This window comes from Canis lupus, chromosome 26, assembly GCF_048164855.1.
Source record: "Canis lupus baileyi chromosome 26, mCanLup2.hap1, whole genome shotgun sequence".
Taxonomy (NCBI): Eukaryota; Metazoa; Chordata; class Mammalia; order Carnivora; family Canidae; genus Canis; species Canis lupus.
The window spans coordinates 21,631,131-21,655,054 of record NC_132863.1 but is presented as its reverse complement, the minus strand read 5'-3'; the positions used below and the strand labels follow the sequence as shown (position 1 = coordinate 21,655,054).

The following is a 23,924-nucleotide window of genomic DNA, read 5'->3' as shown; positions in this document are numbered from 1 at the left end:
ATACAAGGCTGGGGGCTGGGGTCTGGGCTGGAGTATATACAGATACAGGGCATGGCAGTTAAGAATACGAGCTTTGGAAGCTGACCGACACCACCTTGCCACTTTACCAGCTGTGACCTGGGCTTTAGATTTTGCACTGTAGTAGCTACTGTTATCACACTTCTTTAGAACAATCCATTAGAAAGTACAAAACTCTGTCGTCCTCATTCTGGTTTTTAATAGTCAAGGTGACAACAATTCACAAAATTTTTGCAGACCCATGTCTAGTTTCCAGTCACCTCTGCCTGCCAGACATGCCATGGATCCTGCTGCCCCTGGCAGGCCCCCACCAGTTTGTGATCACAAACACCAAGTCACATCCCTTACTCGGGATGGGTACTGGGTGAAACCCCAAGCCCTTCCCTACCTCTGGGTAGAAGTAGTATTCTTGTCTCGCCGTAGGGGTGAAGCAGGAAAGAGAAAGTGTGTGGCAAGGAGTGCCTGAGAAGAGGGGTGAGGCATATTATGATGATTCAAAACCAGGAGACTCTGAGTCAGTGGTGATTCAGTGTTGGGCTCAGTGGATAGGGTAGTGGAAAGACTTTCATCCAAGACCCCTGTAATTCTCCTGTGCTGAACTTACACAGGAAGTACACTTCTGGGGGGAGCTCTTTCTCAGGGGGAAAGACTACCTGAGTTGCTGCCAGTGGGAAGGCAGCAGAGCAGAGTACTGGAAACAAGACTTGCACAGAGTCATGGATGCTACTCACCTTCAAAATGGACTCAGGAGTCTCTGGCAAACACTAACAGAAGGGGCTGGTAAAACGGGAACCCATCCCTTCTCTCCCATGTGGTTTGCCCTGCATCATCAGTGGATAGCTCAGTGACATTCTGGTTCTGTTTTTCCAGGCCAAGATGCTTATTCTGCACTCATTTGGGTTGGCAGGAGCAGCTTCCCAATGAGAAGACACCCTATCTCCCAGGTATAGATCTCTCCATGTAGAGGAAGTAAGACAAGGGCAGACAAGGGCAGAACAGCTGAGATCCGGGGCGCAAGTAGCCCAGATGAGGGAGGAAAGGGCTTGGGCAGGTGGCATAGTTAGAATCCCAGTTGGCCAAGGCCCAGGGAGCTTGAATTTCCCAGGGTTTGAGTGAAAGGAGCACAGGGAAGTATTTATTTTCACCTAAAGGGCTCGTGTGCATCTAGATCTGACCTCACACTTTAGGCATGCCTACTGTTGCCCAGTTTTATCTAAGCAAGAGATTTGTTCTTGTGGGAGCAAGTGGCTACAGAGCCTCTTTCTTCAAGTGCCCGACTCCCTTCCCAACAAAGCGGGAAACCCTCTACTAGTCATCTCAGGGATGGCAGGTGGACACTAGTGGATGGGAGCTGTGTGTCACAGCAATTTCTAAGCAGAGATGATGGAAGGCAGGCTCCTCCCCACGTACCCTGGAAATTAATGTGATCTTCCAGCAATCAAAGCTGCCTTCAGTGGGAGAGGTTCTGTACAACATGCTGGTGATATTCCTTCAATTTTTTTGGTTATTTTTATTTTTTTTCTTTAAAGTCCATTGATCGTCACAAAAACCCAGGAAATGCAACTAAGGAGAAAACCAATGTCCAACCGAGATCTAAGAACCCAGAGCTACGGAGGAGACGTGGCACTGGACTGCTGGGTGTGCGGGAAGGGGCGGGAGAGGCGGTCCCCGCGGGGCAGCTGGCCGTGGGAGACGCAGGAGGGAGATGAGGCTGCCGGCCAGGCGGGCGGTTATGTTAACCGCTGTACGATGACGGCGTTGAGCAGGTTGGCTTCCTTCAGGGTCTGGCTCTCGTCAGCCAGTTCTTTGTTCGGGAAGGTAGTCATGAGGACAAAGCTGGTAGCAGCCATGGCCGGCCGGGCATCCACGATGAAGAGTCGGATATCGCTGATCCTGGTGGAGCGAGGGTGAGTGGGGAGGTGGGTGAGCAGGACCCTTCTTTGCTGTCCACAACCCCGGGCATCCTTCTCCACAAGGCAGTCAAAACACTCATTTGGAACCACATCAGATCATGTCACTCCCTTGCCTAAAAACCTTCACAGCTGCTCCCTGTTTCCTTGGGATAAACACCAACTCTACTACCTTACTGTGATCCCAAGTCCTAATTTAACACCACCCCCTTCCCCTTGTTCTGTCTTCCTCCTCCTAAGTTCTCATGCCGTGTGCTTCCTGCCCACATTGGGGTCCTAAAGGCTCCTCTGCCGATCCTTCTCCTGTAATCCTACTCACACACGTTTCAGTTTAGCCCACATGCAAACTCTGTCAGCACTCAAGGACTGTCAAGCCATTCCCTGGGTGCCATATGGACTTCTGGTTTAGTTGGCCTATGACTGATGAAATTTAGATACTGTTATTCTAGAAAAAAGCACTGCCAAATACCTATAAAACCAAGTAACACTCTTCCCCTGTTAATCTCTTCAATCTCTGTGCCTCAATTTCCCTATCTTTAAAATGAGGTTGGCATAGTTTGCTTTGATCTAGCCCAGATGATCTGAAACAGTAGAGCAGGTATTCTAGAATTCTCAAGGGGCAGATCTAGAAGGCACTTTCATAGCCCAGTGGTTTTTAGAGATCCCCGGGGCAAAGGGAGGAGGCGGATAGAGGAAGCCAGTTGGAGGGGATGTTGGCATTATGTCCCCTCCTCCCCTCCATCAACCACAGTAGTTCAGAATTTATTTTTCTACACCTGGGCTTTACCATGAAATTTTCTGTAAATAAATATTGTGGGGGTGAAAAAAGATACTAATAATTCTAAGCCCCTAATTTTACATGTGAGGAATAAGACCCACGGAAGGGAAGTGAACAGTCACTGGCCACAAGCTTAATGCAAGAGCCGGGACTAGAAACAAAGGCTTCAGACTTGTAGACCTTCCCCTCCCACTGCCTCCTTTGGGGCCAGCACACAGTGCCTGCTGTTTAGGGGGCCCTCCCAGAATAAGTGGGGCCAGACGGCGCAAGGCACCTGTGGCTGTGGTTAAACTTCTGCACCAGCCTCCCGCCGTCGGCAAGCCGTATTTGGATGTTTGTAGTGGGCTGTGACTCGTCGATTGAGACAGAAGAGCTGGCTTTGGCTTCGTTTTCTGCCTGTTGGGCTGGAGAGCTGGTATTCAACACCTGGGGGGCCGTGCTGAGGAGAGAGGAGCATATCAAGCTGCACACAGAAACAAGGCCCTGCAGGAGGGCAATCCCGCCTCGAAGCCAGCCTGAGCCCTGGCTGTGCCCGGCACTAGGCTTGCTGCTGCCGCTACAGAGTGACAGAGACAAGCCCTGCCCTTGTGGAATCTAGGGGCCCAGCAGACTGTACTCAGGCCCCGAGCTGCTGCTAGCCTCCTCACTCCTGAGTAATCTGGGCAGGTGACTCAGCCCCTTCCCTGCTGTCCTCACCTCAACAAAGGCTTAAAGGGAGGAAAGCAGGATGCATGGCAGCCTACCGCCAGACCAGACCAGGATGAGTTTTAACCTCAGAGAAGGGCAGTCCAACTCTGCAGCAGAGGAGGCCTGACACAGCCAGGCAGGTGGCTGCTGGAACGCAGGGACCAGTTCAGACTCCTTCCCTGTCATGGAATTTTCAGGCCTGCATTCCCTAGTGCAACCTCAGGAGTGTGCACATTTATTCTCCTGTGTCAACTATCAGAAGGAGGCAGAGACTTCCCACAGGCCAACCAAGTACCCTGCACCACAGGGAATATTTACATAGTATGAGCAGAACATGGTCTGTTGCAGTGTTTAGAGCTCAGATCTTAGATCAGATGGACTGGGGTCTAAATTCACACACTAGCTCTGTAGTGCAGGGCAAGTTACTCAACTCACTTAGTTTCAAGAAGGGTAGTAATGAGGATCTTGAACAAGGGTGAAGGCTATGTGCCTTCCTCAGTTTTTGTGAGGGAGAAAAAGGAGAATTACATACGATACTGACATATACAAAATGTACACAGAACTATCAATTCTCAGGACATGTGGGTGGCTCAGTCAGTTGAATGTCTGACTCTTGATTTCTGCTCTGGTCACGATCTCAGGGTTGTGGGACTGAGTCCCACATCCAGCTCCATGTTCATTGTGGAGTCTGCTGTTCTTCCTCCCGCTGTGTACATGCTCCCCCTCAAATAAGTAAAATCTTAACCCCCCCCCCAAAAAAAAACCTACCTCCCAATTCTCGACAACTGTTGGGAGGTTTTGTTCCTCTCCTGTAAACACCCATGCATCTCACTTTCCACATTTCTCTTAGCAGATACCCTAGCCCAGACCCATGCAGAGAGAAGGCCATGATATGCCAGCTTGCTTGCTTCCCCCAAGCTTCTAATTTTATCAGTTCCTACACTTCTCCCATCTTTACAAGCTAAAAATGGTAATCATAGCAAATCCAACAGAAAGTGCTTTCCCAAGTGTGTTTCTGGGACCCTAGTCCCCCCACAACCCAGGGAAGTTGTGGAAATGTCTCCTAACAAACTGGCAGCACCAGAAGCCACTTGCATATTAAATGTCTTGAGAGACTGTACAGTTAAGGCAAACTTATTTGACCACATCCTTTTTTCAGGTGACACTTGTATATACTGTATCATGTCAAACACTGCCCCAGAACACATAGCTAGCAAAGGACTGAACAGTGAACTTATTCTGTTCTGTGAATGTGAGAGCGTGGGCTCAGAGAGCCACCAAGTAGAGTTCAGGAGACAACTCTGGCCACTGTTACCAGCTACGAGAGGAACTGCTTCTATAATATCAGCCTCCCAGCACATGGGACTCAAATGCGGGCCAGGGCACACAGAGAAATCACAACACCACAGACTTCAAGAGATGCTCACAGTGGAAAGTTCAACATTACACCTGTAAATGCCTAAGACCAACTGTTTTATTCAGTAGTTTTATGGGTGTTAGGTCAACTGTCTAATTAGACTGTAGGTGGACTGTCCCTCAACTGTTTATATAACACTTCCAAGGATAAAGAAGCACTCAGTGAAGCTATTGCCTGCCAGAAAGGGAACTCTTACATTTTCAGTCAGGCCTACAATGAGAGAGAAGCTATTTCAAGAGGGCCCAGGGTACCTGTTTGGGCAACGGTGGAGGAGGCAGGGAAACAGAATAGAAACACCCATAAACATGGGTGTTTGTGCATGCACTGTCTTGGGGGTTTTGATAGCCTCAGCCTCATGACTCACCACAACTGTCCTTGTGGGTACAGTTCTCCATTTTATGGATGGGAAAACAGAAGTGTATGTCGTAGAGCAGTTTTTCAATTTTTAAAAACTTACATAACAAGCTTTCTCCCTGTATGTTCTGTGTTCCTACCAGTCAAGCCTCACATTCCGTGGTTTACTTTACAGCAAAAATGCTTTCTCAGACTTCTCCCCTGCTCCCAGAGAATCTGAAACATCCCTCCCTTATGAGCTGGGTGACCCTCAGCAAGTTAGTGAACATCCAGGCTTCTCCATTTCCTTTTCTGTAAAAAGAACCACAGAACCATACCTTTCAGGGCAGGGAGTCCACACATAGCAGCCATTACAGAGTTAAGTGTGATGCTGGAAAAACAGCAGAGGACCAGCCACCCAATCTCAGTTCTACTATGGAATTATACAAGAGATGTGGCCTTGTGCAAGTTACTCAACCTGCTGGGCTCCAGTATCTGCATGGGTAACAAGGAACTGTTCTGCCATGAGGATTAGCTGAGATAACGTGTGCAGAAGGCCTGACATAAACCAGACAATTAAGAAGTCCTCCATATACGGAGGCAACTGATTTTTTTGGCCTTCTTCCCAGCACAACTTCTTGCATGGAGTTGGTGCTCATCATATGAAGACCGGGAAAGCCTGATGCACAGACTTGGCTGTGTTGCTTCTGTTTCTCTTGCACATCCCACGATTAAGGTGAGTTAGGGAGGCAGGACAGACAACACTATATGTCTACGATACACTAATCACCCAGCTGGGCCTTCGGCTGAGTATTTCACACAAAGTAGTTCATTTAATCCTCAATGGCGTGTGAGGTAGAGATTCATTATTTCTAATGTATAGATGAGGAAACAGGCACAATGGCATTAGGTAACATACTGAAGATCCCAGTGTTGGTTTGATGTGAAACCAGTACACAATCCAAGCTGCCTGGCTCTTGTCCTGTGCTCTTAACATCTGCCACACTTTCCTGCCAGGCCTTGGGATCAAGCAGACCTAGACCTGGACTTACAGAACACTGTTCCAACACACAGTTTGCTCACTGATAATTAAATGGGAATTAAATGAAATTTCTGGTTGAGATAATAGTTAAAAATAATCCACCACATCCAGCATATACTAGAAACACAAACAAATGCTTATGTGGCTATGTAATAACAATCCCAGATGCAATGCAGCATGACAGGTAAGAACAGAGACTGGAAGGAACCCATCTCTGAACTGACCAGGCGTGTGACCCTGGGTGTGATCTGACCTCTTCAAGGCTCAAAGTCTTTATTTGTGGACTGGAGACTGAAACAGGATTAAAGATAGTAACACATATGAAATGCTTACTACACTGCTTAGCTAATAACAGAAAAACACTCTAAAAGCTGATTCTATCATTTCTTAAGGTCCTGTCCCACTTATATTTGTCTGTATTTTGGACCCAAATCAGCTGGAGATGCTACTGCCTAGCCATGGGCTATAACTGGAAGGTCACCTAAGGGGCACGCCCAACCTACATTGCCCTCAAGGAGGGTGAGGATTAAGGAGGAGGAAACTCTATACCAGATCTTATGGTTCTTATTTGTAGCAGAACACTCAAAGTGTATTAGGTCCAAATTGCTCTAATTGTGTATGAGAACCACATGCATTTGTAATAGAACTCAGCTTTGGGTTTGGTGTTTCCTAAGAACTCCTAACACTTGTGCCATTCCTCTCAGCGGCTGGGCACCTGAGGCAGTGAAGGCACTTCATTTAGGGATGGGAACGGTCAGATCAGACATCCAGAAGTTTCTTTACTATCTCCCTGTAAATACCATACGACTTACAGAGCAATAGAGCCTCACCCAGACCGAGAGCCTGAATTACTCAATTGTTCATTTCCTTTGTAGTCAGGAATTAATGGGCACTGAGGTGCTTTGTTGTCACAATTATAAGTGCTGACACTTTGCCATCTCTTTACAAATATGACCACTGCAGAAAGCATGGTGAGCAGCTGAAATTCAATCTGGGTAGCAGCAACCCTATACCTTCCTCAGAGCACTCTTGGCATTTGTTACTCATAATTAAATAAATGCAGTCTTTCCTGGACCTTCAGAGTAGTTCCTGTCCAAACAAATGTAAAACCTAAAACAAGTTTAAGAATCTTCTCAAATTTTTGAACTGAGAACCATTTATTCATTCAGATCATTAGAGAAAAAACCCAGAGCTGACTGATTTTTGAGGCAAACTTGAGAACATTTTCTTAAACCTTTGGCTCTTGATCATTTTAATTGACAAGACAATGGAAAATGTTGCAAAATTTATGGAAAAACTAAAAAAGTTGTCCATCTGTTTAAGACTGAAAAGCTAAAACCTCACTTAGAAAGCCAAACTGAAATAAAATGAAAGTGGCACTGGCAAAGAATATTTATTTACCTGACAACATCAAGGTCTGCCAAACACCTGATTATAAAGATCTGTCTCAACTTGTTGGATTCATCCTCCACATAATAAATTATTTATTCCCATTTTGTTAAAACAGACTTCCTTAAAAACATTTTAATTTTTTGAGATGTGGAGTCTTGCACAAATAAATAACAGAGACTTTCCATTAAGTATCTTGAAACCAAACAAGCCCAACTGTACAGTGTTTTGAGTTCTGAGCCCTTCCTTATAATTGCTGGTAGGTAAAAATAGATACATCCTTTTTGGAGGACAATATGACATCATCTTAAAAAAATGAAAGCCCTTTTGAGCCAGCAATTTTACTTTTGGCCCAAGAATAGTGGGTATATAAGAATTTAATTAGAGATATTCATTGCAGTGTTGTTCTTAATACTGGCAACTGCCTAAATGGTTCACAGCATGGACTGGTTAAACTATAGCACGTACACAAGATCAAAAGTTATGTATTAGAACTAAAATAGTAGAAATGCATTTTATTGGTATTGAATGACAGCCATACCAGTATCTTTCATTAGGCAAAATAGCAAGTAATAAAACAACATTGTTTACACAAACGTATAGGACTAGAAAAATACTAACTGGATATATCTGGGTGTTAGGTTTAGTTTTTATTCTTGATCTGTATTTTCTAAAAGATAATATGTGTTATTTTAATAATTAAAAAAATTACCTAGTGCTCTACAAGTTTACCATAGCTGGCAGGGAAGCCACAGACAGGACCACTCTGAGGACAACTGTCTGTCTTGGACTATCCCATAGGCCCAACAGGGTGGACAAAGTGAAAGCATGGTAGACTTAATATTTCAGTCCTGGGAAATCATCTATTGGTATCTAATGTTCTGAGTTATTACCTTTGCTTCTAATAAAGCATGAATGGCCAATAGGGAGGTAGGGGATTCTAGGAGAAGGCCCGCTCAAAGCTCAAAAACTGCCAGAAATAGGTCAGAGAGGATGCTTGCTGGGCAGGTGTGGGAAGCAATGCCAGTTAGAAGGCCTGGGTTCCAATCTTGGTTTCACCACATACCAGTCATGCACCCAAGGGTAACTCTTAGAACCCAAGAATCTCAGCTTTCCTTCAGTAAAATAATGATTGTACTAGCAGGGAGGGTCATTATTTCCTGAATGCCTCTTTTAAGCACAGTTCTCTCTGAAGAATACTGACCAAGTGACCCACTGACAGAGCTCTGAGAGAAGGCAGCCTGTGTATGTATGGGTTCTCTGGTGGGAGAACTCTGCCTATCAAAGGCAACAGTGACTTTACCAATCAGATCCTATCAGGGGTTTGAATGCAAGATGGAGGCAGTGGCAAAGGACATAGGCAGAAAAAGTCACAGAAAGTGACAGTGTCAGGCAGGGTCAAAGGAGAGATAAGAGCCTTTATGATGGTGGAGCAGCAGCCTGCACATGGCAACAATGTTCCTAACCTTCCTTGGATCCTGAACAATGCTGCTCTAAGGCTGGCTGGGTGGGCCAGTCTAGAATTATTCATCCCTGCAAAACCTCATTCCAGGTGACCTGAGAAAACGCATGTCTATTTCAGCCATAAGCCATGAAGGAGGTTACTAGCATGCCATGAACATGCTGTATTACTGAATCAAAGCAACAACATATTACCCTTACTGCTTACACTGACTGCTCACTGTGGGGCAGTGCTCTGTGCTCCTCACAATAACTGGGGAGGTAAGGACTCTCATTAGTCCTATTTTGTATTTGAGCAAACTGAGGCTATAAAGTCTGAGGTCATACAGCTAGAATGTGAAGAAGAGATTTCAAGCTCAGTTCTTTTAACACCAAGGTCTACATTCTCCACTCTCTTCCTCCCATAAAAATGAACCATGCAGTACCCTGTAATGGTGAAGAGCTGGATGTAAAGTGAGTGAGTTATAGGGTCTGCAGGGTGTGGTAGAGTAACCAGCATGTTCCGCTTCCGCCTGTGCTATTCTTACCTGCCCAATTTCTGACCCTCGCCAGTGAAGGCTTTGAAGGCTCCCTTGGGCTTCACAAAATCCTCATCCCGATGGTCTTCCATGTCCAAATTCACCTGCCCGCCGTGAGCTAACCTCCGCAGCTCCGCTGGCACCTCCCTGCAGGAGAAAAGGCAATACTGGGGTCCACACGAGCAGCACAGGAACCGGCAACAAAGGGTGTAAAGGGAGGAGAAATATCTCAGTTCCAAATGTGAAAATAGCTGGGCCTCCACAGGGAGCAGCTACTTTAGTGGCTACTGTCTGCCTCCCACTTGTTTCTCACTTGCTCAAAGTCCCAGTTGAGACCTCTATCTTATTTGGTAACTTGGTTCTGTCCCAGGCCCAGAAGGGAAAAACAGACACACACGGTTTTAGATCTGTGAATCTGTATTCCAATTGTGTTAAAACTGCTTAAAACTTTTTACTTCTTTGCCTGCCTGGGTGTCTGTCAGTTAAGTGTCTAATTCTTAGTTTCGACTCAGGTCACGATCTTAGGGTCCTGAGACTGAGCCCCAGGTCGGGATCTGTGCGGAGCATGGAAATTGCTTGAGATTCTTTCTCCCCCCACCCCCTTCCCATGTTCACATGTACACACTCGTGCATACTCTCTCAAAAAAAGTTAAAAAAAAATTTAAAAATGGGAAGGGGGGGCACCTGGGTGGCATAGTCAGTTAAGCATCTTGGTTTTGGTTTGGGCTATGATCTAAGAGCCATAGGCTCGAGCCCCACATTAGGCTCCACACTCAGTGTAGAATCTGCTTGAGAGTCCTTCTGCCCCCCCACCCCGCACTCTCCTGCTCTAAAATAATCTTTTTTTTTTTTTTCACTTCTTAAATAATAAAAATCTGATCAGCTTCTTTTCCATCTGCCATTCCACTCACGGACATGGAACCCAGAGGAGGGCTTCTCTGCTCACCCTCTGCGGATAGACTCCAGAAACTGGGCATTGGATGGGTCTTGGTAGCTTCTGAGTTCACCATTGTCCAGGCTGAACCCACTCTTCCAGAGCTTTAACACTACATGAACCTGTGACAATAGGAGGTAAGCAGTCCATACATTGTCAGGAAACTGGCAAGCACTCCAACGCGAACCTGCAAATTAGCAAGTTCTTACTATTTTACTGTATCATTATCAAAATGATACACACCACACACACGCATGCACAAAGAAATCAATCACCAAATATTAACCTAAAATAAGGTGATATGGCAACAGATTAAGAGCATGGACTTTTGATTTAAGCCGACCTGGGTCTACATTTTGATTTTGCACTCACTAGCTAAGTGGCTCTGAGCAAGTGACTAAGTCAAAGCTGTGGCTTATCTGAAGGGTTTCCAGTGTGCTTGGCATGTAGCTTATGCTCAACTAAACGGCCATGGCAAAATTACTCATGGGACTATTTTGCAGTCATTACAAATGCTATCTACAATCCCTGTTAACTCTCCATACATATTCACAGAAAAGGGTCTAGGCTACAAACCAACATATTAGTAGCTACTGCCTCAGATGGGTACAGTTTTTATTTTCTTCTTGGTCGACTATATTTTGGAATAAAACCTCAAATGATTAAAAATAAACACATTATAGAAACTAATGGTCACAAGACAAGACATTTGTTTATGGCATAATACTACGTTCACAAACTTCACAATTATTGATATAGTCTGAGACACTTAGGGTAGAGGACCCTATGCACAGAAAAAAAAGGAGTGGGCAGTAGTAGTAAGGAAAATTTTTTCAAAGTTGTGTTTTAGGCCTCTTGGGTAGACTGAAGGCCAAGTTCTTTAGCCATGTCCACACTGCCAGAAAACCCCAGAATCATGATCCCTCTGCCCAAAATTTGTGGAATGCTCAGAAAACTCCTTCATTTGTCCATCCCTTCTGCTCACCCCTTCTCACAAGTGCCCCTGCCCAGTCATGTAATCCTCTCCACTCCCAGACCACAGTAAGGGCACTGCCTCTTCCCTTTGAGGATCTGCTGGTGCACACTAACATGTGACCAATCTCTTCTGAAAAATGGCAGAACAGTCTATTTCCCAAGGAACGTAGATGCACACTCACATCTTGGCCGGAATGCCGCCTCCTTTCTCCTGCCACATAGGCAGACTCTTCCTCTGGTGCTGCCCCAAGGCGATAGCCACCCCCTGCAAATGGCTATAAAACACAAGGTCATAAAACACTTGAGACGGTCAATGGTGGTGAGTTACTCAGATACAGTAACATACCTCAAGCTTGTTACCTACTAGGTGCACTTTCTCTGGTACTGAACTCCAAGCCATTGGGCCAGGTAGTATGGCAGATGAATTAAGTGGCCAGGATTGGTGAAAAGTGGAATGAGGGAGGAGGTGCTGCTTGGCTAAAGGGAAAAGCTGCTACTAAACTCTAGCTAATAATGGTCATGCAGAAATCTGGGTGCAAGACACAGACTTTCTGACTTTCCCAAAGACAACAGAAATCTAGAATTTCTGTAACACAGGTGGCTACTAATTAAAACAAAATACTGAGTAAATCAAGTTGGTTTAGGCCAAATAAAAACGTGTGTATAGGATCTGTTCCAGCCCACAGGCTACAGGTTTGAAAATTGCCTCAAATCTTTATTTCATGCTAAAAAGTGAGAGAATCTACATTATTCTGCCGTAGGTAAGAGTAACTAAGCAATAAAAGACAAAACGAAACAAACTCTGTCAGTACTGGGGTGAGAAAGGGCTCCCACTTGCCCTCAGAACCAGAGTCCTGTGGGCATAGACAATAACTGCCCATGCTCACTCTGGGTTTACTGGTTTCTCCAGGGCTCTTGGTCACTCGCTCCACAGCTACAGCTCCATGTTCCTTGGCACCTTTAAAGAGATCATCCACCAGCTCGTTGGGACTTTTCTTCCTGGGAGGGCCAACAATCTGCTGTCCACTTCTCTCTGAGCCCCCGGCATAAAACCTGTGCAGAAAATACATGTCTACCACTAAACGCACTTGGAAAACATGAATAGAACATGTGCCAGGCTCTGGGCTAGGGCTAGGCACACAGAGATAAAGGGTGCAATGCCCATCTGTAAGGAATTTATTGTCTAGCTGGGGAAATAGTAAGTAGGCAGGCAGGCATAATGCAGTATGAACAGCAATGGAGGTAAGGGGTGCTCTGGAGCATTGGGCTGTGGGAAGATAATCAAGGCTTCCTAGAATATCTTCTGGGTTGAGTCTTGAGGATGAGGATATGTTTATCAGGTGAAGAAACCAGGGAAGGGCATTCCAGGCATGCATGACAACATGCCAGCTCCAGAAAGAGTCCCAACTGGGAATTAACCATCTGGTGGCCAGCACCTTTCTAGGAGATAGCAACTATGGTCACAGTCAGAAGCAGCTATCACTAGCAGCTCTGGGTTAACAACGGCAGTGGTATGGTTAGTACAAGCAGCTAGGCTCTGGTGCTGGCTCTGACACTGAGTGACCCTGGAAAAACCAGTACATTGCCCTGAATCTCATTTTCCTTATCTGTGAAATGGGAAGGAAGGACCACATGCCCTACCTACCTGCTCCTTAAGTCAGGGCCATGAGGTTCAAATCAGCGGATGTATGCAAAAGAACAAGCACAGAGTAATGCACACATGTAACGTGGTGTGATAACAGCACCGAGAGTTCACCCAAGCTTCACCTCACCTTGCTATTCTTGTGGTATCCACTGGGGGCAATGAAAAGAAGGTACTGAAGGAGGTTGGGAAAGACAAATCCAAGCCCCAAGATACCTACACGAGGCTCTGCAATGGACCAACCGTGGCTTGAGATTAAGTTAGCAGTTTTTAATTTGGTTCTGAAAACCAGTACGTGTGTAGCCTGGCTAGCCACTTGTTTGTCACTCCTATTCACTGCCAGGTCAACAACATGTCTCCGAGTGGAGAAGAGTTGAGAACCTATAAAATTAGTCTCAGCCTTCTACTTCCTGACATTTCCCACTGACTGCAAGGCAAGCCACAGGCCTTGACAAGGACGACAGCACCAATGTCATCACGTCTGAAATGCTGAGGGGGCAAGGATGTAATCAGGATGTGAAATAAAGGAAGGTCATCACCTGGAGTATGTGACAGGACAGGAAAAGGAGGCAGCGGCCATTTAGGAGTTGGGCATTCACATACTTGATGGCATTGCCTTTCACTCAAGGAGTGTAAAACTCTGAACCTTGAATGTATCTAAAAAGAAGGCTGTGAGGCAGTGTAAAGGTCACTATATGGATGAAAACAGAGAATAGAACACATGTAATTTCTCAGCCCGCTTCCCAAAGAGTGACCATGAGATAAGTATATTTCCATAAGGCCTACTATGATGATCCTCAGGAACATCTGACCGACCCAGGCAGGGCCCATGAGGAACTAAAACCTGTGAAATGAGGCTGCAGATGAGGTTCTGTTCAGTGGACTGAAAGGTCTTTATTATGGAATCTCAAAGCCTTGCCTATGATTAAGTGCTTAAAAATGTTCATTCCCCTAACCCACACTTTGATTTCTAGAAACTTCCCTAGGAAAATAATCTGAAATGTAGCCAAAGATTAATATACAGAGATGTTCATAGCACTGATATTTACAGTGTAAAAAACCATCAAAAACCTAAGTGTTGGACAACCCACATGATAAATTATTATTATAATTACTGAAAACACTAATGAAGAATCTTAATGGCATAGAGAAGTACTGAAAAAATAGCATTACTCCAAGAAAAACAAAAAACAAAATGATCTGACCATCACCATGTAAAATATAATACCAAAGTACATTTTTATACAGAGCAAAGACTGAATAGAAATACGCCAAAACTTTAACTCTAGTTACCAAAAGGTTCAGGAGTGTTGTATTTTTTCAGTACATATTCTGTATTTTCCACAATGGACACTATTTTTATTACAGCATTCTCTAACAGTTAAAAACAAACAGTACATGTATGTATGTATGCACGTACGTATGTGGGGGAATACACACTGATATCCCTTTTACTCTGCTTATTATGTGATACACTGCTTTTTTAATTAAAAAGAAAAACTGGAAAGATATACACCCAAAATACTGACACCTGGTGACCACTGGGTTGCGGTATTATGAATAACGTTTTCTCCTTCTTTTCAATTTGTTTCCCTTCCCCTAATACTCCTCAACAAATACGTATTATTTTATTAATTAAAAAAAGAAAAACCCAGAATACCACAAAAGAAAAAAAAAAGTAATAGGGGAAAGGAAGCCACCCAGGCACCCCCAGTTCTTATTCTTCAGTTGCTCTCAGTTCTCCGTTCCCTCTAAGCTACAGGGAATAGAAGACTGTTTCTAGGATATAAACCACCCAGACTAGCCCATGGTAGTAATGGCAAATGATAACTGGCAAATTATTTTTCTAGATGATTTATATACATTATCATGAACTTTCCTGTGGATTGTGCACTCCTCAACAAAGACTCACCTCTGGCCCTCTTCCTCCTCCTCCTCTTCGTCTTGGTCATGAATGAGGTCTCTGAAGGATGTCACCCTATTATCACTGGAGACACAGAAAGGAGCAAAATGATCTCAGGGAGAGTTAAACAAAATTAATCCCCATTAACAGTTGCTAAGGAGTTGAGGACGCAGGGGTTAGATTTTTTTGGTGGAGTAGAAGAGCAACTATGTGAAAGAAAGCTAGCCTTTTTTAAAATTTATCAAAATAATGTGGCATTTTTCTTTGAGGTCACTCAGGACTGCAAGTAAATTAGAAAGGGCTACCGTGAAATAAGATGGAGTCCAATTTAAGCTCCTTTAGAGGGAGGAAAGGGGAATGGTATGGGGTACGTACTACTTTAAAAACTTAAAACTGGATAGCTCTTTCCATTTAATTTTTATTAATTTTTAACAGATTTTTATTATTTTTAAATAATCTTCACATCCAACGTGGGGCTCAAACCCACAACCCTGAGATCAAGAGTCCCAGGCTCCACCCACTGAGCCAGCCAGGCAACCTTCATCATTTAATTTTTAAATACCAAGGGACGCTTGTGTGTTAGGCACTGAACTGGATACTAGGTCTATAATCAAACATTGTTCTTCTTTTTTTTTTTTTTTTTTAAGAGTTTACTTATTTATTTGAGAGAGAGTGAGCAAATGAGCAAGCCATGAGCACGGTGAAGGGCAGAGGAGAAGCAGACTCCCTACTGAGCAGGGATCCTGATGTGGGCTCGATCCCAGGACTCTAGGATCAAGACCTGAGCCAGGGCAGTCCTGGTGGGCAGTGGTTTAGTGCTGCCTGCAGCCTGGGGTGTGATCCTGGAGACCTGGGATTGAGTCCCACATCGGGCTCCCTGCATGGAGCCTGCTTCTCCCTCTGCCTGTATCTGCCTCTCTCTCTGTGTGTCTCTCATGAATAAATAAATAGTCTTAAAAAAAAAAAATGAAATCCTAATTTCCTATCATAAAAAGTATACTAAATGAACTAAAGATTAAAAAAAAAAAAAAAAAAAAAAAAAGACCTGAGCCAAAGGCAGATGCTTAACCGACTGAGCCACCCAGGCACCCCCAGTTCTTATTCTTCAGTTGCTTATAGGCTTGTGACCCCTGGGCCAGGAAATCATCTGTTAAATACTATTGGTAGGGGCTGTGGCAGAGGAAAGTACATGGGACGTGTGGGTACAGAATGTCTTTCCCTCATGGGGTGGGGATGGGGGAACATCAAGAAAGGTTTTCCAGGAAAATGCAACATTGGACTGTGTGCCAAAGAACAAGTGGACCATCAGTCAGGTGGATAAAAGGTGGGAGGGGGGTAAGGGAGCACAGGGCACTGCAGAAAGTGCTATACATACATACAGAGTAACACATTCCAGGAAGGACAAGTTATCCAGAAGTAAAAAGGAAATGAACACATGACTAGTACACCTCTGTTTCTGCTGCAGGCTAGTCAAGAGAAAGTTTTTATTGATGTTCAGGAAAAAAGCAGAACTGTGTGGGGGGGCCGGACAGAGCACACTAAAAATGTGTGAGAAGGGTCACCTTCTTCCTCTGACACTTTTACACTGTCATTTTTTTTGTTTAGACTGTCCTCAAGGAACATAGGAATCATGGGACACATTATATAAAAACATTTTCTGTATTTCTTAGGGGGAAAAAAGTAGGTTGTCTATAATATGTGCAATACAAGTTTGGTGAGGATAGACCAAGAAACTTCAAGGAACTATTTTCTAGGGAGAGAGACCTCAGTTCAATGCTGAAGATCTGTATCAAGGAGACAATCACAGGACAGAACAAGCTTTGAAGTGCCACAGACTAGAAAAGAGAGAACAAAGACCAATTAATGTAGCAAATGCATTCTTTGCTTGAGTTAGCTGATAGCAACCTCCTGGGCATTCCTGGATGCTCTATATGACATGGTTCAAAAGGATCCAAGTGATAGATGTGCACTACTGCCCTGAAAGGCTAATTCCACTCATTAATCTTCCCAAAAGGAGTTTTCTACAGATACTCCAGCCTAGCATCCATGGGGGAAAAAAACCCTCTCTCTGTTGTTAAATACCTTCAAATACCATGTGTACACGTGCTGGAGCATACTACTTGCTCTGGCTACAGGTTTAATTCTTTCTCCAAAAGTTCTCACATCCAGACTCTGGACTCTGACGTCCATATACCTGGTTCTAATCCCAAATGAGCCACACGGGGATCTAGGGCATGTTAATAAAGTTCTCAGAGTCTGCATATTCTCGTGTGCCAATGGGGTCAATCACAGCACCAAACTCCCAGGCTTTCTGTGAGCTGTCAGGGCACTGATGCATGGTGCCAGCACGTTTCAAGTGCTAGTCTCAAGAAGTGGTTCTCAAAATGCTGGTCCTTAGACTGAAAACATCAGCACTATCTGTGAGACTGTGAGAAATGCCAGTCCCCAGGCCTGCCTTAGAGCTCCTGGGTCAGAAACTCTGAGAGGAGTGCCCAGCACCCTGCATTTGAGGAGCTAAGTAATTCTGATGTATGCTTAGAGCTGCACTAGAGTAGCACTCAGAGTTACCTTATGGCATGGATGTCCAGGGGATACCACTGATTTTAGAACACTCTGTCCTCCACAAAGTGGTAAAATGTCTCAGAAATTCCATTTTTCAGCATCAAAAACTCTATCTCCCAGGTACCCTGGCATCCTGAAGTGCAATAAGGTACTTTGTCAGATTCATGTTTCATAAGTGATAGAAACATTATACCTGTGCTGTCCGGTATGGAAGTCATAGTCACATGTGACTACTGAGCATTTGAAATGTGTTTTGTATAAATAACTGAATGTTTGTTTTAATTTCAACTAAACACCCATATTAAACTATTGGCTCCTACACTGGATAGTACAGTTTTAGAGAATCAGAAAATGGCAGTCCCTGACACTCTTAGGAAAGAAGAGTTTAGCTGGATGAAGAAACAAAAACAGGAAGACATTCACCACTACCTCTTGCTCTGCCCTGTGCTAGGTAGAGGGGTCAGAGGTGCTGGACAGGGAGGCCATATGTGGCAGAAGCAGCTCTGAATATACACAGACTTGGGCTTGAATCTGCCCTAAAAGCAGCTATCAGTTACTCAATCTAACACCCAGCACCCTACCGACTTCCAAAGTTGCTGAGGCATAACAACATAGGTAAGAAGAGACAGATGGTGGGTGCTCCTGAAATCTCAGCCCTCCAACTTCCAGGAACTTACAATCTACTGAGGGAGAAAAAATGAAGTTAAATATCAGAAGAGTTCAAGACAACCCAGGAGAGGTCACCAAGCAGTACGTGGATATGGGTCAAGCAGTGAATGAATGAACTACAGATGACTAGATTTCTGAGTAACAATACCAATGCATGCTGCCTATGGGTTGGGGATGATGCACTCAACAGAGAAGGTAGGGAGTAGCTAAACCTGGAAGGACACGTGGGATGTAGACAGGCAAGAGTGCAAGCGTGTCCAGTTAGGTGAGAGGCTCAAACAAAAGCAGGAGAACCAAATATGAGGCAAAACTGAGATACCAATGAAATCAGTTTGGTTGGAATAAAGATTCAAGAAACAAGGAAGAAGGGGTAAGATTAGGATGGGCTGGTTCAGGGCCAGCTCTGGAGGACCCTGAATGTCCACAAAGGGAGCAGTACATCATTATGGCTGAGAGCTGAACGATAGAAGCAGAAACAAATCTGCATTTTAAATCCCTGTTTTATTAGCTATGCATCTTGTGAAGATGCCCAGCTTCAGTATCTTCATCTGTAAAATGGGTACTATACACATACATAGGGTTGTAGTGAGGACTAAAGAGATATACATGTCAAGGCTTAACCAGGGCCTGGCACCTGGCAAGTGCTCAATAAATGACAACTATTATTACTGAGGAGTTTAGACTATCTTATAGCAAATAGTTAACCTTTTTATGTCTCACAGACCTTAGAAGATCTGATAAAAGCTATGGATTTTCTCACCAGAAAAGATACAACACACATACAAAATTCTGCCTGCAATTTCAGGGCATTTATAAGCCTTCTCACATCCATTCCAGATTCCTCCTGGGGGTTCAGGGCCTCCACATTAAGAACTGCCATTCTAGAATCAAGAGACGACCTCACTAATGGAGTTCTGCTCCAGAGCAACAGTCGAGAGCAGCAAGACAGGGTGAGCTGGAAGCAGGCTAAGTGTCCTACAACACTCAGGTCCCTCAGGGTGAGGGCAGAGGCAGGTCACACACACACAACTCTTCTGAGGTGCTGGTACAAATGTGGCTTGTCCTGAGAAGGCACTCTGGGTTTTCCTTCTGGACCAGGACAACGATGTTACAGACTGTGTCTTCCCTTCCGGACAAGGACAATGACGTTACAGACTGTGTATTCCCTCGCTCCTTTTTTTGGCTTCACCCAAGCTGAGTACTATGTCTGAGGCCTAACCAAAGCAACAAAGCAAGGCCTTTAGCCTGCACATGTGTTCAGTCTTTCTCTCTCCTTGGTCTTAATATTAAACTCTATTTCCTTGATTCTTTTACTTGTAGGTCTACTTTTTAGTTTATGTATTTGTTGTGGAAAGAGACAGGGGACACACAGGAAAAGAATAGAGATCATGAAACCTGATACTGACAATAATAATAATAAAAGGACAATGGCTAACATGTGCTATGTTCAACGTGCTTTGTAAATTACAAACTCATTTAATCTCCCATACAGTAGGCACTGCTATCATGCCCATGTGAGAAGCGAGGAAAACCAAGGGACTGAGACATTCAGTAAAACGTCCAAGGTCACAAAGCTCCCAAGTAGCAGATCTGGGATTTGAATGCAAGCAGTCTGGTCGATAGGCCTATGCTCCAATAAATCATTGCCTTGATAAGACTTTGAAGCTACAGAGGAGAGAGGCACCCAGGAAATCAGCCATCTCTTTAGTGGCTATGTTCCAGGTAGTAACATCCAGGTGAGCCATCACCCACACCTCGTAGGTCAGTCCCTGTGAATAATTAAAAGATCATCTGCCTACTACTTTTTTTCTGGACATGGTAGATAGGGAAAGAAGCTAAGGAGGAACAAAATCTGGGGTTAGAGTTCCTTGTTTTTAGAGGGAGGAAATGTAATTTAAAGCTTGGATGCCCTTAGAGAAAAACACAATTTACCACCCCACTGGCAAAGAAACACTCTATCTGTATTTTGGGGTTGATTTAAAAACCAAACAAATTTTTATGGCAAAAACATATACCACAGAGTAGAAACAAATCAGGCTAGAGCAGAGAGGAGAGTTGTGGTTCAGATACCTTTGTAGGAAGACGCCCTGCCTGTCTCCTAAAAGACCAGAACTGTCTCACTCAGCAGATCCTAGCACTGATCCATCATGGGAACCTAGGAGTTAGAGGCTGGGACAGGCAATAGAAATGGGATTATAAAGGGTAACTCTTTTTCACTTAATCAACCTGGGAAAGAGTGGGTTACACAGGTTTATTTTTCTCTAAGACTTGATAGGGTAATGGGCATCCTAAAATATCAAAAGAGCCTTTCTAAAGTCATATAGTCTAATCTTTTACATCTACAGCATCCCAGAAAGGAAGTTCTTTGGTTTCTACTTAAAAACTTCCAGAGATAGGGAGAATACTCCTCACATTCATAAATAAAAGACTCCCAAATATCTTAAAAGTAGGTTCTGTGGTTCTTTCTCCCCAGGACTGGACCATAAACCACACTCAGGTAAAAGTCTCCACCTGAGGGTGTCGTGCATCTCCTCTACAGGAAAGGAGCAAGGCATGTAAGGAACTAGTATCCATCAGTTAATCTAACTTTCTCAGTCCAACCCACTGGTCCGTATCCCCAGGCCTGAACCCTCCTTCAAGTCAGGAAATTGCTCCTCATCACTGTTGGAAGCACACCCATGTAGCAATAATAGAAGTTGGCCCTTACCTGGGGGCTGTGCCTCTGGACACTGAACTGGGGGTTGCCTGCGAAATGGTCACAATGTCTTCATCCCCTCCATCCTCATAAAAGCTCGCTAGGGCGATCTGAAACAGAGAGGTAGTAACTTGGGATTCTTAAGCCTTCATCTAACACATGATCCCTTTGAGTGCAAAAAAAAAAAGCAAAGTCACCAAGATATGGCCCATGTTTTACAATGTGGCCTGTATCTGGGGACCAGAGAAAGTAAGATCAAAAGATAGCAGCCCAACTATTTCACTTCATAATCATCTGAAACAAATTTCACCTACTAAGGGGAATAGAAGGCAAAAAGGAAGGCTGGGATAGAGACACTCCTCACTCTCATTTTATCAGGAAATGTGATCCAGGAAAAGCAGTGTACATTTATTGAGCATTTATTTATGTGCCATGTTGTTTTGAGGATAACTCTACATATGTTAACTCATTTAATCCTCAAAGAACCCTATGTGATTAGTGTTATTATTGTCTCATTTTATAAGTGACACAGAAACACTGAGAAGTTAAGAAAATTGCCCAAAGTTAAGCAGCTGATAAGGAGTAGAGCCAGGTTCCATCCCAGGCAGTCTGCTCAGGCCCTTACTCAGCTTTTATGGGATAGACAGGAGCCAGGAACAGGGAGACTGGTCTAGGTTGCTATTTTTACTTTCTCACTGAGGCCCAGTTTCCTCATCTATGCAATGGAGACACCTGTCCCACCAACCCTGCACGATGCACAAGAGGACGTATTAATATTCCTGCACAGTCATGCCTTAGCTCTCTACGCACACAAGGTATATGGGATTCTTTTGACCCTTTGTGTTTGATCGTTTCTTTCAGACTCAATGGTTAGGTATTTCCTAATCCCTTACTTTAAACAGAGAAACAAAGAGCACTGAGGTCTACGGAAATGAGAAAGATATGGATCCTGGTCTCAAGATCAGCAGCCTTACAGGCTCGAAGTGAGCCCTTGTGGGATGTCGTCAGCCCATGAGGAGTGTGCCCCTGTGGGATAGAATCAGTTGGCTGGAGGCAGCGTGCTGTCATAGAACATGCACTGAACTGGGATTGAGGGCGGGCCTACATTCAATTCCTGGCCCTGCCAGGCAAGTCTTCACATGTATGGGCCTCAGTTGCCCTACCTGTTGTGTCAGGAGACTAGGACTGATGACCTGGTGACTGTAACATTGTGAGCTTCTAGGTTTCCCAGGCAGCAGCTGTATTTTGTATTTCTGCCCCACACGGGGGCTTTACACTGTGCGTGTGTACAAAGCGTGATGCTACACCTGACTCTTTTGCTCCGGGGAAGCAATTTAAATGGTGGAGTTTGCAGATCCAGTGCAAATCTCAACCTCACTGCTTACTGGCTGTAGGATCTTGGGGGCACACTACTTGCCCTCTAGGCTTCCAACTCCTCACCTATACGAAGGACCTAGTCCTCTTTACCTCAGCGTTGCTGGGATTAAATAAATCGTCACCTGTAGAGTGCCTGGCACTTGGTGGTTTAGAGCTTGGGCTCTGGAATCAGAACTGAGTTCTGTCTTCTCCGCTTCCAAAGTGTAACTAGTGACGTCTTGAGCAAATCACTTAACCTCCCTAAGCCTCAGCTGCCAAACGCAAAGATTAAATAGTTTAAGACACGTCTTTGCTTTTTTCCTAGAAGTCGCTGAAATGCTTTAGGACATTATGGGGTGGTGGAAGGGGAGGTGGGCGGGGGATGGGGGCACTGGGTGACGGGCACTGAGGGGGGCCCTTGACGGGACGAGCACTGGGTGTTACTCTGAACGTTGGCAAATTGAACTCCAATTAAAAAAAAAAAAAAAAGACACGTAAAGCAGTCGGAAGGGCACCTGGCTCAAGAAATACTAACCACCGTCATCTACCTCGGACGGAGGGCGGGCCGAGACCCCTGGCGCAGTTCTTTTTTTCTACGATTAATTACCGAGCGCCCGCTCTGAGCCAGGCACGCGGGGAGTCAGACCTGACAAACGCCCTCCCTCGTGGGGTCGCCTCAACGTCCTCACTAACTAGTACGTGACGACCATAACCCCCACGCGTCTCCCCTCAAGGAGCACCTAACTCGGAGAGGCGAACGCGCGCCCCCGCCCTCGGGGGAGCGGCTCCCGGCAGCCAGGCCGGAGGGGGCGTGGGCCGACTCGCCGGCCGGGTCCCGCCTCCCCCTGCGGCCCGAGCGGCGCAGACGGGACCGACGACCCCCGCGGCCGGCGCGGCGCCACCCGGGCCGTCGCTCCCGCCCGCCCGCCCGGCCCCTCGGCGCGGCCGCCACGCCCCCAGGCTCCCCCTCCACGCGGCTCGCCGCGGTGCCCGAGCCCCGCCGACCTCGCGGGCGGGCCGGGCGGAGGGGAGCGCGACGCTCGGCAGAGCGGGGCCCGGCCGGGGCCGGCCCGCGTTTCCCCACGCCCGGCCGAGCTGGCGACGCGCGGCCTGCCACCTCGGGACCCTGAGGCCTGGGGCGGGCCGCGGCCGCGGGATGACTGTGCGCTTCGGCCGCCGCGGGCTGGAGGCGCCAGACGCCCGCCCCCCAGCCCCGGCCCGACGCGGCCGGCCCCGCGCCGCTACCTGCAGGTCCCAGCCGGCCGACTCCAGGAAGAAGCGGGCCCGGTCCTCGTCGGCCCCAGTCACCGCCACGAACTCCCTCAGCGCGTCCTGCCGCTCCGCCGCCATCTTCGCCCTGTGCGCCGCCCCAACCGCTCCGGCCGCCGCCGCACAGCCTCAGCCCCGCAGCCGCGTTCCGCCCGCGGGTCGACCCCGCCCAGCCGAGCGGCGCCAGCCCGCAGGCCCCGCCCCATGCGGTGCCTCACGCAAAGCCCTCCGTGCGGAACCGCCCCCCGCCCCCCCAGCTCCGCGCCCCCTGGCGGCCGCGACGCGGACAGGCAGCCCAAGGGCGGCGGTGGAAGCCGCGCGGAGGAGGAGGGGCGCGGCGGCGCTTGCCCGCACCTGTGGGACGGA

The 23,924-nt window shown here is 46.1% G+C and overlaps 1 protein-coding gene across 2 annotated transcripts; it reads right to left on the bottom strand.

The window, feature by feature from the left end:
- Positions 1-1,508: 1,508 nt before the first annotated feature.
- NSFL1C (NSFL1 cofactor) lies at positions 1,509-23,696 on the bottom strand. 2 transcript variants are annotated; one of them, XM_072800369.1, is made up of 9 exons: positions 23,535-23,696; positions 20,946-21,043; positions 15,017-15,091; positions 12,350-12,515; positions 11,645-11,737; positions 10,500-10,609; positions 9,563-9,700; positions 2,981-3,145; positions 1,509-1,911 (listed from the first exon to the last, which is right to left on the bottom strand). In XM_072800369.1, exons 1-9 carry the CDS (start codon positions 23,637-23,639, stop codon positions 1,749-1,751), a joined length of 1,113 nt encoding a protein of 370 aa, XP_072656470.1. In that variant the 5' UTR covers positions 23,640-23,696; the 3' UTR covers positions 1,509-1,748. The 2 variants fall into 2 exon arrangements, with proteins under 2 accessions (XP_072656470.1, XP_072656471.1); XM_072800370.1 differs by lacking the exon at positions 23,535-23,696 and adding an exon at positions 22,825-22,938.
- Between the last annotated feature and the right edge of the window lie 228 nt (positions 23,697-23,924).

Coding starts and splice junctions, on each gene's coding strand:
- NSFL1C (XM_072800369.1), bottom strand. CDS start 23,639: ATGGCGGCGGAGCGGCAGGACGCGCTGAGGGAGTTCGTGGCGGTGACT. Junction 10,610..11,644: donor GGCGGCATTCCGGCCAAGAT/GTGAGTGTGCAT, acceptor CTATTGTCACAG/GTTCATGTAGTGTTAAAGCT. Junction 1,912..2,980: donor AAGTTTAACCACAGCCACAG/GTGCCTTGCGCC, acceptor TCGCTCCACCAG/GATCAGCGATATCCGACTCT.